This window comes from Odocoileus virginianus, chromosome 34 (assembly GCF_023699985.2).
Source record: "Odocoileus virginianus isolate 20LAN1187 ecotype Illinois chromosome 34, Ovbor_1.2, whole genome shotgun sequence".
NCBI lineage: Eukaryota > Metazoa > Chordata > Mammalia > Artiodactyla > Cervidae > Odocoileus > Odocoileus virginianus.
Genome location: NC_069707.1, coordinates 1,278,533 through 1,296,176, shown reverse-complemented (window position 1 = coordinate 1,296,176; position 17,644 = coordinate 1,278,533). Strand labels below are relative to the sequence as shown.

The window sequence follows — 17,644 nt, the reverse complement described above, 5'->3', positions numbered from 1 at the left end:
GCAAATTTTAAGAGGTGGTCAATTTAATCAATTCTACTTTGCTTACAATGAGCCTTCAAATATGATGTAAAATCCTCAAAAGGGCCATTTCAAGAATTTTCCAGAACCCTTTCTATAGATACAGCATGTCCTTGGATGGAGCATGAAACGCATTTTGTGCCCAGATAATCACACCATAAATTCTGTTCACTAATAAAACTTCTGAAAAAGGGCCAAGTGAACGTTAAAGTAAGCAATGTGTTTTCCAGGAGAGCTTTCTGGAACAGAAGCCCTTGCGTCAGCTGAGTCTCCTGAGTGTGAGGCTCCAGTTAGGAAGGGATCAGCCACTCTGAGGACTGCTAAGAGCAGGACCCAGTTGCCTCTGGAAACATGTGGCTCAGCCTGCCTCCTTCTTGGTTCCTGCCTGGATCTGATCTAAAGTAGCGCATCTGTCACTTTAGAAAGCAATATGAGTCATTGTCGTTTTGATCTCACGCCAGTTTCCCAGTTACAGTTGGAGCCAACACCTTGTTAAGATAACCGTGTAACACAGGGGTGCATTTGATTTATGTATCTATCTATTTGCAATGAACTTGAACTTGGGCAGACTCCAGGAGTTGGTGAGGGACAGGGAGGCCTGGCGTCGTACTGCAGTTCTTGGGGTCACAAAGAGTCAGATACGGCTGGGCAACTGAACAACACAACATTTGCTGGGCAAAATCTAGAATCTACAGAAAAGTACAGGGATTATAGGAAACAATCAGGATGACATTTTTAAGAAACTAGGTGGAGCTATTGTAAGAAATGCAGCGGCATTCATTACTTCTATGTATTAGTGATGAACTGAAATTAGATTAGCATCTCCTGCATAGACAGGTCAGCACCTGGAGCGGTGCCTAGTGAGACACCTGTCCACCGATGTGTGCCGAGTGTGCTAAACAATGCAGCGGGACACTTGATGGAAACCAGTGCCGCATCCTGATGTTGACCTGCTTCACACTCATAACTCTGCCAGTTAAGATTCTTAACTTACAGACTCTCCCCTCGAAAATATGCACCTCCAGGTAGTCAAAGTCACAGGGAATTTAATGGAGCTACATGGATGCCTTGGGGGGCAGGGGGCAGCTGACAGCTCAGGGTCCCCATGGCCCCTGCGGCCCAGATGCTCACAGACCACGTGCTGCCCTAAGGACCATGGCCATGGCCAGGACAGCGCCTGGGCCTCCTCCACTGAGGACCTGGAGTCTTCTCTGTCTCGGGAGCCAGGGTGCTTGCTATTAGGGACAGAAATGCAAGCCCTAGTTCAAGGGCCCCTGTCTCCCCTCCTCCATCTTGTTCATTAAATGATACAGAGCGCCTGTGAAATGCAGAACCACCCTGCGCTTTGCGATCATCCTACAGAACATCAACTTGGACTCATGGCCATACAGCCCCCAGCTTCCTTGTCCATCGCCAGGAGGCTGAGGTCAGCCTGGCAGGAAGCTCCCGGCATGCTTCTGAGTGGGAGCAAGGGGGGACCCACAGGTGAGCCTTCACCTGTGGATGTGGGCAGTGGTGCTTTGGTCCAACCACAGCAGCATCTGCTGATACAGTCTGCAGATGAACAGGTCACAACAGTACACGTGTGACTGTCCTTATGGTGCAAACGGACTTACTAGAGTAAGAAAAGTCTAGGTGGTCCCATAACTAGTAACAGCATCACTGTGAGTTATCTCACAATAGATTTATGGCATGCCTGTGATATGCCAAACATTTTAAGAGCTGGAGAAACAATGAAAGTGAGAGCTAGCATTTATGAGGTTGCATCTTCGGGCCACACTGCATGTTGCACCTCTTTCATCTTGACAGCACCCCCTGTGTCATCACCTGGGTCAGGGGCCTTCCTGCTGAGTACCAGGCCTCTGCCTCTGGCCATGGCAGCGTGCTTCCAGAAGCACACTCCTTCCCAGCTTTGGGAAGCTTTCCTACCTGTTTGATGTTACCTTTACAGTCACAAAATTTCTGTCAACTCTAGTTATTTCATTTCAGAGCGGGTTAAGACATAATCTGTGGAAAGTTACTTTCTAGGCAGAAAATTGCTCTAAAGATTTTATTTAAAATATATCCGTCTGATATGCTGCTTGTTTTCTTTTCCCTTTTATGGAGAAATATGAAAGCGAAAGAGACCATTTTCAATCCCAAAAGACAGCTCAGGTGAAGAGAGCCTGTCCTGGGATAAAACCTTGACCTGCGGTCACCCTGGGTTCTAGGGTGTGGGCTTGTGTGGTGGGAGGTCTGTTCCTGATGACTGCCTTTGAGGCCGAGCTCAGAGATGCCCCACCCCGAGGACAGAGCTGGAAATAAGTGCCCACAATTGGAATTCTTTTCCAGGAGTGAGGGGGAGGCTTAGTTCACTGGTGTGAATTCTTGATGCCAGGTATCTGGCAGAACAGGAACATTTAGAATGTCTTGTGCTGAGTGTTCTCTGGATTACATTTCAAACCTCATGTGGATTTCTAGTGAGGGATAAAGTGTTCTTCATCTTTTATTTTATTTTACTCAAGTTCATTACCCTCTGAGAATCACTAAGCAGAATGGGCTCCTTTCTCAGACATTCTCCATCTATTCGGGGCAGAAGATGGGTCTAAATCAGTGGTGGTTGTTTAGTTGCTCAGTCGTGTCCTACTCTTTCTGACCCCATGGCCTGTAGCCTGCCAGGCTCCTCTGTCCCTGGGATTCTCCAGACAAGAATACTGGAGTGGGTTGCCATTTCCTTTTCCAGGGGATGCAGCTCATATAATAGAAGATAAGGCCAGATATATATCCATCAAAGGAAAGGAAGTCGGGGTCTTAGAGAGATATCTGCACCCTCATGTTTACTGTAGGGTCATTCACAGTAACCAAGACTTAGAAGCAAGCTAAGCACCCCTCGCCAGATGAGCGGATGAAGAAGACGTGTATCACATACGTAAGATGTATGACGTGACGGGCAAGTGTCAGCTGCTCTGCCGCTACTGCTAAGGCATTTCAGTCGTGTCTGGCTCTGCGACCCCATCCCTGGGATGCTCCAGGGAAGGACACAGGAGTGGGGTGCCGTTTCCGACTCCAGAGGATCTTCCCAACCCAGGGATTGAAATCGCATCTCCTGCATTGCAAGCTGAGCCACAAGGGATTCCCTGGATCTAAGTTAGCTCACGTCTAAATGCAAAAAAGAAACTGAATCTATTAACATAAGAAGACAGAAGCCCCTGTGCATTGAAATGCTTGTTCTTAGAATTCTGAGTGTTTAGCTTTCCTGTGGGTGAGCTTCAGAGCTTCCCATGGCCCCCTTGATGCTGCCCTGACTAGGAGCGCCTCTTCTTCCTCTTGACCGATTTCTAGGCATGCAGCCTGTTTAGGAAACACTGCAGCGGAGCCTGCAGCCCTCTGGGGCTGATCACGCTCCAGACTTGGCCTCAGGCAGCCCTCGGGCAGGGCACGTTGGTGGGGGATGTTCTCTCGGGACCAACCTGGGGGGACTCAGTTGCCCTGGACTGGGTGCCAGCCGGCCCTTCCCTCCATCTGAGGATCCAGAGCAGAGGGCCGTGGCTGTCGCTGGGGTCCAGGTCCCATCCATGGCCTTGGGAGCCCAGGGACATCAGATCCCCTGTGGAAGGTGTCCACCCTGCTGGCCACAGCAGCGCGGGGACCCTCCTGGCTGGCCCCGCACTCCTGGGCCGGCCCCACTCGTTTCCCGGGCGCTCACTCCCGTCTCCTCCTCACTGCAGTGTCCTCGTGCGACCAGGAGCAGCAGTCGGCCCTGGAGGAGGCCAGGCAGCCCAAGAACGACAACGTGGTCATCCCCGAGTGTGCCCACGGCGGCCTCTACAAGCCGGTGCAGTGTCACCCATCCACGGGCTACTGCTGGTGCGTCCTGGTGGACACCGGCCGCCCCATCCCTGGCACGTCCACCAGGTAAGCTCTGGGATGCAGGCTTCCCACCCGCCATGGACTCAAGGCCCCGAGGCCCGGCCTCACCCTTGCTTCTCAGCATGCGTTAACGCCCGTGGGGGAAAGGCTGGGGACAACCATCCCCCTGACGGGACCAGAGCCGGGTGTTTTAGGCAGTATGTGCTCCCACCCTTGTTCACACAGCCTGCGATCGTGGAGGATGGCTCTGAAGTCCGGGCTGGCTGGGCCTCTTTAGTCCCCGGTTTGGGTGAAGGGGCTGGCAGCCCAGATGTCTGTAGTCCAAAGGTATCTGTGTCCTGAAATGACCACTAAAAAAGAAAGAGTGCTGAAGTCAAGGGTTTGAAACAAAAACCAACCTATTCGCTCATGTTTTGTGTGAGTTTAGAGCAAAGCAAGTCATTTCAGAACAGCACCAGGAGTAGACCTGCTCCCTGTTCCTGGGAATGGTGTACATGTGAGTGGTGGTGTTTTTGCAGCTGTTGGTTATGTGACTTGACCTTTGATTTCTCATAGATTAGTATAGAAATAGTTTCGACGTATTAGTTGCTCAGCCATATCTGACTCTTGCAACCCCATGGGCTATAGCCTGCCAGGCTCCTCTGTCCATAGGATTTTCCAGGCAAGAACACTGGAGTGGGTTGCCGTTCCCTTCTCCAGGGGATCTTCCTGACCCAGGAATTAAACCTGGGTCTCCTGCATTGCAGTAAGATTCTTTATTCTCTGAGCCACCAGGGAAGCCAGTAAAAATAGCTCCTACATAGTATCTCTGCGTAGGAGAGGGAAATAGTATCTCTCACATGTGACCCAGTTTAAGCCCTGGTTGCCTCTGCAGTCCCAGGCATGAGCACGCTGATGTCTCCTAAGACACTTCCCCAGTTTCTCAAGTGTGACTGCCACGTGTGTGGACGGGGAAACACCACAGATTCCAGGAGCTGGAGGGATGGTGAGCAGGAAAGGTCCAGGCACACCCGGAGCCCCGTCTGGTTCATCAGAGAGACCAGGCTCCGTGGGGGCCCTGCCATGGGGATGGGGACCCCAGGCCGCTGGGAGGAGGCCTGTGCCACACACAGCTGGTCCCGGCAAGGGTGTCCAAGACAGGTGCCAGGGTTCCCTCCGTGGCAGTTGTAGGAAATGGTTTCAAACCTGAAGAGAACACACATCTTCCCATGGTTATGTGTGTGAAATCGCTTCTTTGATTCCCAAGCACGTGTGTGTTGCAGGGAGAGCTCTTTTCCGAGAAACCTGTCTTGGGGAGTGATGTCTCCACACCCTTCACACTCTGGCTTGTGGACGGTGCGTTAAGTTGGGGGTTTGTTCCCCAGGCTGGGCTTCATGGGCCACTGGAAGTTCCCTTAGCGTCGGTCAATGGAATCCTGACCCTGTCAAGGCCAGGCCTGTGCAGATGGGCCCAGAGGGTGAGGTCAGCTTCAGCACATTATCCCTCAGAACCTGTGAACACTTACCTTACAATTGGACAGGAAACACCAGAGACCAACCCCCGCCCCCGCATCCATCCTGATTTCATTCTGCCCAGATGTTATCAGAACCCAGCGCCACGTTCTTATTTCCCCTATTTTTGCCTGCAGGAGCGAGGGACTCCCTCTTCTTTGAATTTCAAGAAGCAGACTTAAATTAGACCCTGGGGAGGAGATGCTTCAGATTTGAGGTGTGGGTTTTCTCCCGTTTGTGCGTTCATTCATTTATTCTCCCCGACGTTGGCTGTCATGACCCTGCCACCATCAGGATTGAGGCGGTGACATGACTGAGCAGAGTGGGGTCCCGTGCAGGCTCCGTGTCCTGCTGGGGGCGTCAGCACCCACACGTCCCCGTGGGGCTCCTCCCGTGATGGCCGCGGTGGTCCACAGGCCCTGCCAGCCTGTTTTCTGTCCCCTCCTCTCTCCATCTTCAATTCACCAGCTCTCTCTGCGTCTCACTTCCGTCCTGGCTTCCAGCAACATCACGTGGCCCTGACAACACCATGTGGCTTTTCTTGACCCCTTAGGAGGCCTTCCCTGTGGTTCCTCGGTGTACCTCCCCTCACTCTGCCTGGCCAGACCAGGCCCCCACACTCAGCACCCAGGCATGGACCAGGCCACCCCCCGGGGCACCCAGGGCCACACAGCGCGGGTTGTACTTGTGACAGAGTTCAGCGCAGAAGGGGTGTGACCTCTTACAGCTCTGAGAGACGCCCCCTCCCTGTATCACCCCTTAGACCTCTGAGAGACGCCCCCTCCCTGTATCACCCCTTAAAGCACTGAGACGCCCCCTCCCTGTATCACCCCTTAGACCTCTGAGAGACGGCCCCTCCCTGTATCACCCCTTAAAGCACTGAGACGCCCCCTCCCTGTATCACCCCTTAAACCACTGAGAGACGCCTCCTCCCTGTATCACCCCTTAAACCTCTGAGAGAGGCCTCCTCCCTGTATCCATTCATTTTCTCGTCACCAGACATTTGAATCCCTCGACGGTGTAGGTGCCACCCTAGGGGCTGGGGACATACAGGGGACAAAAGAGACCAAAATCTGGGCTTCACGGAGCCTCTGTTCTGATGGAGGGAAAGAGACGGTAAGCAGAACACGTGAGCAGATGAGCTGAATGTGAGCAATGTGCTGGCCCACGACAGCTGTGCTGGAAGAAAACACAGGAAATGGAGAGAGGGCATGTTGGGGTGTAACTTCCATGGAGTGGCTGCTGGCTCCCCAAAATGCTGACGTCAGAGTCAGATCCTGAGGAATTGAGGAGAAAGCTGATGCTGTCTTTGGGGTAAAGCGGCAGCCTGGAGGGGGTGAATGTGGCCCCCACATTGCAGGTCTCAGAGCCAGGATCTAGTTCAGTTTTGGCCACAAGAGGGGCTGTATCGATTAGGAAGCTTTTCACTTCTAGTAGCGATAAATCTTACAGATGGGCATAAACACGAGGGACAGTGTAATCTAAAGAAGAGGTGCAGAGTCAGAGGAATCTCCTTTCAGTGGATGCTGTGACTTGCTGACACCACTGAGGACATGGAGTCTCCCAAAACTTTCCTCTCACGTCCTCATTGTGTTGTGACTGCCCTTAGACAGATGCCCCTCGTGGTCACAAGGTGGCTTCAGGGATCCGGGCATCTCATTCAGACACCACAGTCTCAGAGGACACACAGCCCATCTCTCTCAGGAGCTGAATCACCTTTCCTAAAAGTCCACTAGTTGATTTAATTCATGGATTATTGGCCATAATTGGATCATATGACTATGGTTAAACCCATCACTAGCAAGAAAAATGGATTTGGGTTAAACTCATTTCTAGGGAGTCTTGCATGCTGGGAAGTCAGTCAAAATCATCAACTTTAAGGCATATCTGATCCTATGTGTGAGCGTCCCCAGCCCTCTCACAGCCCTGCTTCTCCTGTGAAGGGCAGCAGGATTACAGAAAGCCTTCTGTATTACTATTTAAATACTGTCGGTGGCATAAATGCTATTTTCTTGTGGCTTTCTGAAATAAGCTGTTCCAGGGAGATTAGTTGTGATTTATTTTTGGGTAGACAGTTCACGTCCCCCTCCCACCAGTGATTCTCTGTATTTTCTAATGGGGAAGAATAATTTAAAAATCAAACAGTAAGAAGCCATAAAGTGCACTGACTTTATAAGCTAGTTCTTTCCTTGTGTCATCCTGCCAGGTAACTACATTACAAAGGACGCATTTTGTTACAGGCCTGTGCCAAGGACAGTAAACACACAGAGTGGAGAGAAGCTACAGGGCAGGATTTCCAGATGGGATGGTCATCAGGGAGAACCGAGTCTGACCAGGCTCTGATGCATCTCCTGGCCCCTCTGCCTTTTTGAGTGAAAACTGACCTCTTGGCTGAGATGTCCAGATCCTGGCAGGCAGAAGCCCGAGGCCCCATGACCTGGATCCTGGGCCCCCGTGAGCTGGATCCTGGGCCTCCATGTGAGCCCAGGCCGCACATGGTGGGATAAGATCTGGGAGGAAGCGTGGGTTCCCACCTGGTCGCTGACTGATGGTGGGGAGAGCTGGCATGAGCTATCAGGTTAAGCGTGGAGCAGGCTGACTGCCAGCTGCTACATTAGCGCCCAGAACCAAGGGATTTCTCTTCCACTTTCTTGACAGATGATGAGGGTTTGTCCACCTGGCATCTGGCTGACGGTGGTTCTTACCTGCCCAGGGTCCCCTGTTCCAGGCCCGTATGCCCACACGTCTCACTGGCTGTGTGAACATGAAATTGAATTTCTCCCTGGCAGAGAGCCTGGGATCTGATGGGCAACTAGACAATCAAGAGATGTTCTTCTTTTACATAAAATAAGTTAAAATAAACACCATTGAAAAGGGTGGTTATGGATGTCAACACAACTTGAAAGGTTTTATCTGAGTCTTCAAAGGCATTGATTCTATTTCTTGAGATTGTCATTTCTGCAAATTAAAAGACGTTTGTTCCTTAGAAGAAAAGCTATGACAAACAGCATATTAAAAAGCAGAGACATTACTTTGCTGACAAAGGTCTCTATGGACAAAGCTATGGTTTTTCCAGTAGTCAGGTATGAATGTGAGAGTTGGACTATAAAGAAAGCCGAGTGCTGAAGAACTGATGCTTTTGAACTGTGGTTTTGGAGAAGACGCTAGAGAGGCCCATAGACAGAAAGGAGATCAAACCAGTGAATCCTAAAGGAAATCAACCCTGAATATTCATTGGAAGGGCTGATGCTGAAGCTGAAGCTCCAGTACTTCAGCCACCTGATGAGAACTGACTCATTGGAAAAGACCCTGATGCTGGGAAAGATTGAAGGCAGGAGGCAAAGGGGATGACAGAGGATGAGATGGTTGGATGGTATTACCAACTCTATGGACATGAGTTTGAGTAAACTCCGGGAGTTGGTGATGGACAGGGAGACCTGGCGTGCTGCAGTTCATGGGGTTGCCAAGAGTCGGAGATGATTGAGCAGTATTCTTCTAAAAGGAGTGGAATGCTGCCCTTTAAATATACATGTTTTAATATAAGCACAAGTGCTAGGATTCTTAAGCCCTCCTGCCCAAATTTGGAGCAAAACCAGGATGACCGTGCAGTATGGCTAGTTCCCAGGCTGCTTCGAGGTTCAAGATTGAGAATGGAGTTGGCAGTGATCTGGTTTCTTATCATCATGTGTTGGCTCTGAGCCTTTCACAGGCTGGACACGGTTTGTATTAAAAGTCAACTTCCTAACACACAGAGCAGCCCATGCCCGAGATTCTCGCAGGCGAGACGTCCCAGGAGTGGATGCCGGTCCACCTCCCTGGGAGTCCTGGCCCCAGCTCTGCCTACTCAGTCAGGAGCTGGGACCTGGTGTGTGCTTCTTTCCCCAGAGCTGACATTTCACAGGCTGCTGGCTGTGAAGGTGTCAGCTCTAGCGTGGGTACCAATGCCAACCTCCCAAGCCTCATGGATACTCACCTGGAGTCTGAAACAGCGGTTGTTCAGTCTTGAGCATGGGTTGTTTCCCCAGATTGAACAGGCGTAACAGTGAGGCCTCAGCCATCTCTCAGTTATGAAAGTTCTTTCTTGAATGTTCCCCTGGTGAATTTCTGGCTCCCCACCTACCTGTCGCAGCCCCAGGTAGGAGAGGGGGCACCAGGTGGGTAACAGGCCCCTTCACCCCCGTTCACTTTCCTGTGATGTGACCTCAATGCCAACTGCACGAACCCCAGTGCATTTCAAAGAATGTGTGTTAATGGCTTTTGGTGACAATGTGATAGTGTAACTGTTTTCCAAAGTGTGTCGGGAATGCTTTAATTTCAAAAACAACTTTTCGGGCATATTAAGTTTGTGTGAGTGGGGTGTTAGGTTTTCTGGTATCAAAGAGGCCACCCAGAGTCTGAGGGCTGGAGGAGTCTGCGGGGCCCTGCCTCTGTTTCAGCCGGGCTGGACACGACCCTCACGGCCAGCTGGCTCCCTGGGCCCCAGGCAGGGCCTCTGAGAAGCTCTCCCTTTGGACAGAAGCCTCATTCTTTCATTTTCTTGGGTGGGAGGACAAGGAATATGGAAAATAAGAGTCAGAAATATCGCTGTGAAGTGAGCATGATCTCATATCTCCTTCTGAGAGCTTGGAAAGAAAACTGGGCGGCAGGAGGGGCTGAGGACCGAGGGGGTCTTGTTGACTCCCTGAGAGTCAGTGGCCCCCAGAACCCAACTATCCCACCCCCACACACCCCAGTCTGACTCTGACTTGCTCACGTTTTCCGGGAAGCCTTCCTGACCCCGCAGCTGCCTCAGGTGCCTGGAGGACAGGTTCTCACAGGTGCCCTCGGGGACTGTCAGCGTCCCCACGAGCTGGCTGGCCTGGGTCTGCCCATGCCTCCCCCTCAGGGGTGTTTATGAAGAGCCTGGAGGGAGGCCCCGCGGGGGATGCTTGGGGGATGCTCACTAGCTGTCCACCTGGGCAGGTCAGTCCAGACTCATGGTGCTTTCTGGGGTCCCCGGAGTGCCTGCTCCCTGACGTGAAGTAACCCGCAGCCACCCTGTCCGCTTGCCTGATGTCAGGGCCCCCAGTTCCTGTCGGCTCCGAGGGGCCAGAACAGAGCTCTTTCTTTTATTGTTTGAACATGGAGGGAGGCAACCTTTTGCAGCTTCGTGAGCGAGGCTGGGGACGTGCTGGTCCTTGAGTGATGCATCTGTCTGGAGTCCTGAGGTTCTCTCTGCGGCTCTGCTCTCTCCAGGGTGGGGGTGCATGGCTGTGCCCCCATCCCCACTTTAGTGCCAATGCTGGCATTTCCCCCTCCTCTGAGCCCTCCCCGCCTGGTCCTGGGTGGGGGCGTCACTTGCACAGGATGTGTTGCAGAGACTGGATGGAGAGACAGAGCACGAGGGGTCACACTTGTCCTTACTGCCGTGAAGAAGATGTTAAGTTGTTGCAAGGTCACCAAAGGTCCATCCCAGACACGGCAACGTGATGGCCAGATGCCCTATGTGCTCCAGGGCCCAGGAAGCCTGCTGTGTGAGCGAGCAGCAACGTGAGGCAAGTCCGCCTCAAACCAGCTGGTCTCTCTCCTCCCCTCCTCCCAGGTACGAGCGGCCAAACTGCGACAACACGGCCAGAGCCCATCCGGCCAGAACACGGGACCTGTTCAAGAGCCGCCAGCTCCAAGGTGAGTGGGCCCGGGGCTGGGCCGGGCTCCACGGCTGCCGCTCTGCCCTTTCCGGTAGGTCTGGGGGGGAGGATCTCAAAAAAGTTGGGTTGTGAAGAATGATCTCGAATTAAGAGAGGCAGTGAGTTTAACCTTGTAACCATCACAAACAGCATTCACTGAAGTGTTTTATGGCTGTTTTCTTTCATCAAAAAGCCTGTGAGTGCCTATGGGACACCAAGAAGGAGGACGTCAACGGTTAAATTGAAGTCCCACCTGGACGGGGGTCTTCCAGGTGTCGAGGTGCCCTTGGACTTGCCGAGGGGCTTGGCCTCCTGGCTGGGTTGCTGCCGTGCGGTGCATCTGATGAGATCGTGGAATGAGAGACCCAACTCCTGCTTCGGGGGTGGGTTCAGTGGCATTGGTAGGATGCTGCGAAGGTGGTTGCTGTTTTGTTTCATTTCCATCTTTTTTCCCCCTTTAAACGCCTCCAGATTGTCTGTCCGGTCAAAGCCTCAGAGATCATGAAAATATTTTCTCCGGCACCTTTCCTTTCGGGTGCGTGCTGGATCTGGGTCTTACACGGGGTCTGGATAGCTTGCTGTTTAGAAAAATTCTGTGGTCTTTGCTTGATGCGTACTATCATTGAATCCATAAGGAGGGTTTTAGATTCTGAAGTCAGAGATGTTTCTCTGCCCGTGAGCAGAGGCAGAGAAGATGGGAGGGTCACCTGCCCACCTCCGTACCCTGCCAACGATGCCTGGAACAAGGGCGCTGGACACAGAGGAAGCAGGGAGGCGGGGCTTGGCCTGCTCCGTGTCAGAGCCACCTCGCCGGCTGCCGGTGCTGACTCCAAGCCGCTGGGCTCAGGTCTGCGCCGCTTCCGACCTCACACCTTCCTTCCAGTGCGGGTGCAGGGGCCGCTGACATCACGGCTCTGTGTGAGTGGTCGCTGGGGTGTGCGTTCATGAATCAGGAAGCTTTCTGGATCTTGGGGTGGGGGAGGGTAGGACGGCGAGAAAGGCCAGGAAAGAGAGACCCTGAAGGTAAAATGCAAACAGGCTTGTTCTTCAAGTGATCCCCGGAGTGACGCCTTATGTATACGTGTCTTGGCCTTAGGAGGAGTGTGCACTGGTGTCTGAAATCTGGTTTAGCACCAGTGGATGGCATGTTTTCTTAAGAGGGAAGAATGAATTTAGCACATTCATCATGTGACTGTTCGCCCTTTGGCCTGTCTTAGCCACACCGCTGAAACTTCAGGCCATCTGCTCTTTGTCTCCGAGGTGCTCATTTTTCTTTTCGATAATCTGAAACTGCCTTACTTCTATCTCAAGCTGTGTATGTTTTTTGCCCTTATAATGTCCATGCCCTTAATGAATGTGCGGTCAAGCTCTGGTCTTCATTAGTTAGAGACCTAGACCTCCCTTAGTTCACAGGACAGACAGAATGTGCCCCTCCCATCCCCTCCTGGGGGCTGTGCCTGGGGAGTCTGGTACCTGGAGCCGGGCTGGACTCCAGGTTGAAAGGCTGGAGTGGTCATTGGCCCTCTGGGGACCGCTGACCCTCAGTATTGGGAAACAGCACGTGACGTCACTGCGGGCTCACGTGGGGATCAGACGGGCCACCTAGAGAAAGGACACCTGGCTCTTCAGGGAGAACCACGGGAAGGGGTGCTCATCAGAGCTGCGGACACCACCCCCGCCTGTCGAAAGGAGGGGGCGGGCGGGCTGCCACCACAAGGTGCCCTCCCAGGCCTGCCCTGAAGCCCCAGTCCTGGGCACGCAAGCCTTTTTACGCAAATTCTGAAAAGGTCAGCTTATTTTGCAATCGTGGATGTTTGGGAGTGCACCATTCATGACCACTTAATCATTTTGCTTTTTTGAAGATAATTATCCTTATTAGGGAAAAACAAGTAGGTCTTAAAATAACTCCTGGATGGAGGCTGTTCTTGTCAAGAGGGGAAGACGGTATCCAAAATAACACAGCACCATGGTGGGCAGGCAGACACTTCTAAGTCCAGTGCTGATGCGTTTTCTTCTTAAAAGGCATGGTTTTCATTTTAAGCAGCTTTATTAAGTTTCAGCCAGTAAGGGTCACTCACTTTCCCAGCCAGGCTGATAGTGTCTGCACATAGCTCACTTGTTCGGGGGTTTGCCGACTGCCAAGTGCTCGTCCACACGCCGTGTAGGAGAGAGCATGGACTCCAGGCTCACACCAACTGTGTGAAAGTGGTCACTTAATCTTGGGGGACCAGCGCTTGGTCCTGTGGGGGCACCACGGTCCAGCCTGAGGGGTCAGTTCCTGAGAACTGGACCGTGGTTTCGACTCTCGTAGGTTATTCTTCGACCCTGTTTCGTCCCTTGCACGACTGACTGTCATACCTGAGAGGAGTCAAACTCTCGCGTGAGAGACTTCCCGCGAAGGTGTTAGACCACACCTTTCCCTGCAGGTCTATCCTGCCTGGTCTGCACTGGCAGCTCTTCATCTTGGTGGTGTTTGGAATAACCTGTCTGCCTGGCTCCTGGCCGGCCCATGCCCCCACCCTCTCCTGCTCTTCGGGGCTCTGCCGATCACCTGCTCACAGCCACGGGGCGTCTCTGAGCCCAGGACGCTGCCCATCAGCCCTCCTGTGGGCCTGGCCATCCATGCAGGACCTGGCTCCCCGGCGAGACCATTGCCCTCTGATGCCCCCGATGTGTTCCCATGGCGTCCGGGGCATTCAGTGCTGTTTTGCAGGCGTTGAGTTGCAGGCTCCATCCTGTGCCCCACATGGTCCTCCTGAGATGGGGGCTGAACCCCAGGATGCGCCCCCCCAGCCAGCACACCTCCCTGGGCACCTGGAAAAGAGTTTACAAATTAAGTCCGCTAGGCAGGTTTCTTTTCCTTTGTTGGTGTTGTTTAATTGCTAAGTCATGTCTGGCTCTTTGCAGCCTCGTGGACCACAGCCCACCAGGCTCCTCTGTCCTTGGGATTTCCCAGTCAGGAACACTGACCTGGGCTGCCATTTCCTTCTCCAGGGCATCTTGCTGACCCCGGGATCGAACCCACATCTCCTGCCTTGGCAGGTGGAGTCAATACCTCTGAGCCACCTGGGAAGCCCTTTCTTTTCTTATTCTGAGCCTTTTGACTCCTCTGTAGTGAGTGACACTGGAAGACTTCTATGTACCCAGTGGTCTTGCTGACTTTAAGGCACAGAGTATGTCTTCAATGAGTGGGATTTCTAGTGTGGAAGGGATGACCTCATAGATGGAGCTCATTGTTCTGATTCAACCTGGGGCTCTCTGTCCAGGAGGAGAACTCACCTGTCTTCTCTCCTTGGCAGAGACACACACCCAGACATGACAGCTAAAGGCCACTGGATGCCACTCACACACCCATTGCAGAGATATTGGCAGAGGCCTCAGTGGGCAGAGAGGTGCCTGCTTTTGGCTCCTGGAAAGCACTCAGCTTCAGACCTGGGTCCCCCATCCTCAGACCTGGGTTTCCCATCTGTGTTGAGGAACCAGCCCCTGGAGGCAGTTGGGGGGAAAGATAGATGAAGGAGATTTTGTTATAAAAAATATCAAAATAAGTTACTTTGTAGCTTAGAGCCTATGACTTTCTCTAACTGGTGCTGATCAGACCATTTGTGTCTTTTACATTTAAACACCTTTTGTTTGGCTTATTGTCTCTCTGAGATAATTTTAACAGGCTCATCAGGGTTCCATTCTCCTCTGGCTTTTTGCTTCATTGAATCTCTTCTGATGGGCAGTCGCTGGTTTTGTTAGCTATCATTATGGTGCAATGCAGTCAAGTCTTTATAGGCAATCGACGAGAAAGAGCTCAAAGCTGGAGGGCAGTTCGAGAGAGCTCGAGGGCAGGTGGGTCCGGGGAGGACCTCACTCCCCGCCCTGCCTCTCTTTCCTCCATCCATTCAGGGCCACTCTGCTCTCTCTCAGGGGCTTCAGGCCAGAGGATGGTGAGTGACTGAGAAGGGTCTTAGGTTTTCTGGTGCCTGAAAGTGGCCTCCTCACGTTCCCACTTCATCCCCCAAACCAGAGCCATACGCTGCCCCCAACTCAGCACTGGCACCCAGGTCAGCCCAGCAGAGACCACGGCCCCTCCTAACCTGAAAGGCACTCTGAGGCTGAGCAAGGCCACCGCACAGAACCTGGGGAAGTCAGCGGCCACAGAAGCCTCTTTTCTCATGGCCTCAGCGATCACAGGGACAGCAGAACTTCACTTCTATTGCTGTTGTCCACTCACTCAGTCATGTCTGACTCTTTGTGACCCCGTGGACTGCAGCACGCCAGGCTTCCCTGTCCATCACCAACTCCCAGAGCTTACTCAAACTCATGTCCATTGAGTCAGTGATGCCATCCAACCATCTCATCCTCTGTCATCCCCTTCTCCTCCTGCCTTCAATCTTTCCCAGCATCAGGGTCTTTTCCAACAAGTCAGCTCCTCACATCAGGTGGCCAAAATATTGGCGTTTCAGCTTCAGCATTAGTCCTTCCGATGAATATTCAGGACTGATTTATTTTAGGATTGACTGCTTGGATGAGAAACCCTCAAAGCACCACCTGAATTTCTCAAGCAATATTTTAGCAGATTCTAAACGTTTTCAAAAATTTCATTACCTGAGGCAGCATAAAATAACCCTTACCTCGGCCTAACACACTCCCCCAGCGGTAACTCACCCTGCTTGGCACCTGTGCTGAGCTTGCCAGGCTCTCAGGGAGCGGGGCTCACTCTCCCCCAGGCCGACGGGCCTCTGGGACTCTTCTGCAGACAATAGACGGCACTAGTGTTCCACCCCCGGAAATGCCAGCTTCAAGCGCCGACTCCACAGCCCAGCTCTGCGTCAGCTGCGTTGGGATGGAACACTCTGTCTGAGGGCCCCGCAGATGCTCTGTGCCCAAAGTGGGCCCTCCCTGGGGCTGTCCACTCCTGGGCCCACCTCTGGGAGGCTCCCGGCCGTCTGCCTCCCTGGGCTGGGCCGGGGCGAAGCTACATGAAGGTGAGGGCAGGTGTGCCGTGTGCAGGAGAGGCATTTAAACAATGTTTTGCTCTTAGGAGCTCTTTGATGACTTTACAGCTAAGCATCATTGCTGGTTCACCCTGTCCAAGTGTGGGTCGAATTTTGGACATGGACGGGACTGTTCTGAGCAGCCTGGCACAGGGACTGAGCTCCATTAGTTTATGTTTTGACCAGTTCATGGTTGATGAGTTGACCGGTTGAGTTTGATGACTAAATATGAAATTTAAAATAGCAACTTTGTAGCTGAATAAGATGATTAATCTTTTAGAAAAAAATTACATTTTGTAGAAAGTGTGACAAAGAAATGGACCGTTAAGTCCAATTTTATTGAAGAAAGGATGTTGCAAATACAAACTCACTTGAAAGCACACAAGTCATTTCCACCCTGAGGATTCATGACACAGGAATCCCGAGATGTGCGGGACCGGGGCTCCATCTCAGATGTGACACTGGATCACTCACGAGAAACTGGGAAAGACCTGATCAGACACGAGGGATTGGGTGTGAAACGAATGCTTTCCTCACTGTTTCTTAAAATAAAGACTGGAGATCAGATGCTGGGATGAGCCGAAGGCCCCCAAAAGGCAAGAAATGGGGAGCAACAGTTGTGTGCCACTTGGCAGAAGTCTTAGTGAGATTTTTATTAGAATATTTAGCTCCATTGATATATTTCTCCGTTTTTTTTTTTTTTTAAGAGAATGAGGAGAAATTGGAAGAGGCTTAGGGGAAATTGCAATGATTACTCATCCACAATAGAACCAGAACAAATAAAGACAAGATGAGGAAGCAAAGACGTGTTTTTAACATGTGGAGGAAAGAACAATAAAGGTCACTGCAAATGTTAAGTGACTTACAAGACGGTCGGGCACTTTTTCCATTTATTAAGCCTTTGGCAGCGAATGGAGAAAAGTGAGTGTAGAGGTTATTTCTTGATTCTGCTGAATAAACCCTGAGGAACGTCTGTCCTTAAGCTTCAGGTTGTACCTGCCCTGGGTTTGGGGGTGAGAGGTCTGACCCGGCGAAAATCTTCAGTGTTGGGTAACAGTGTGGTTTAAAAGGGGAAGGCAAGTGGAGCGACTGCTTTTTCTTTCCATAGTCCTTCAAGTGCCGTCTCTGACTCACTCACTAACGCGGTCTGCACACCCATCCTGTGCCCACCGTGGGTGGGCGGGCCACTGCTCTTGACTTGGAATTCTCTCGGCTGTTGCCAGGCGCATGGACCCCGTCCGGCCAAGTCCCAGGCAGGCTCTAAGCAGATTTCTGAGCCCCATCCACACCAGCAGCAGGAGCCTCCTGGGGCTCCTGGGCCGGCCAGGTGTCTCCCTCATCATGTGGGCTGTCGTCACTGGATCAGGTCCCCGGAAGGAGGCCCAGCTGGCTTTAGCCCACCCAAACTTCCTGCTTCCCCACCATGAAACGCACATCTCAACCTGAGAGAAGCATCCGCCCCAAACCAGGTGTGTGCTTCTAGAAGTCCATGAGGGCTGTGGGAGAAGCCGCTCTCCACCCCCTCATCGCCGGGAGCAGCCTGCGAGCTGCCAGGGGCGGTGTGTCCAGAGACAGCAGGGCCTGGGGTCCCAGTACAGCTAATCCACCCATTTACCTCTTGACCAAGAAAGTGGG

The 17,644-nt window shown here is 52.3% G+C and overlaps 1 protein-coding gene across 2 annotated transcripts in view; it reads left to right on the top strand.

The window, feature by feature from the left end:
* The window catches only part of SMOC2 (SPARC related modular calcium binding 2), a 154,203-nt gene that overhangs the window by 104,994 nt on the left and 31,565 nt on the right, over nucleotides 1–17,644 (top strand). For both annotated transcript variants that reach the window (XM_070461328.1, XM_070461327.1), the window contains exons 8-9: nucleotides 3,726–3,912; nucleotides 10,940–11,022. In XM_070461328.1, the coding sequence (XP_070317429.1) occupies nucleotides 3,726–3,912; nucleotides 10,940–11,022 (270 nt within the window). The remainder of the gene's footprint in view (nucleotides 1–3,725; nucleotides 3,913–10,939; nucleotides 11,023–17,644) is intronic.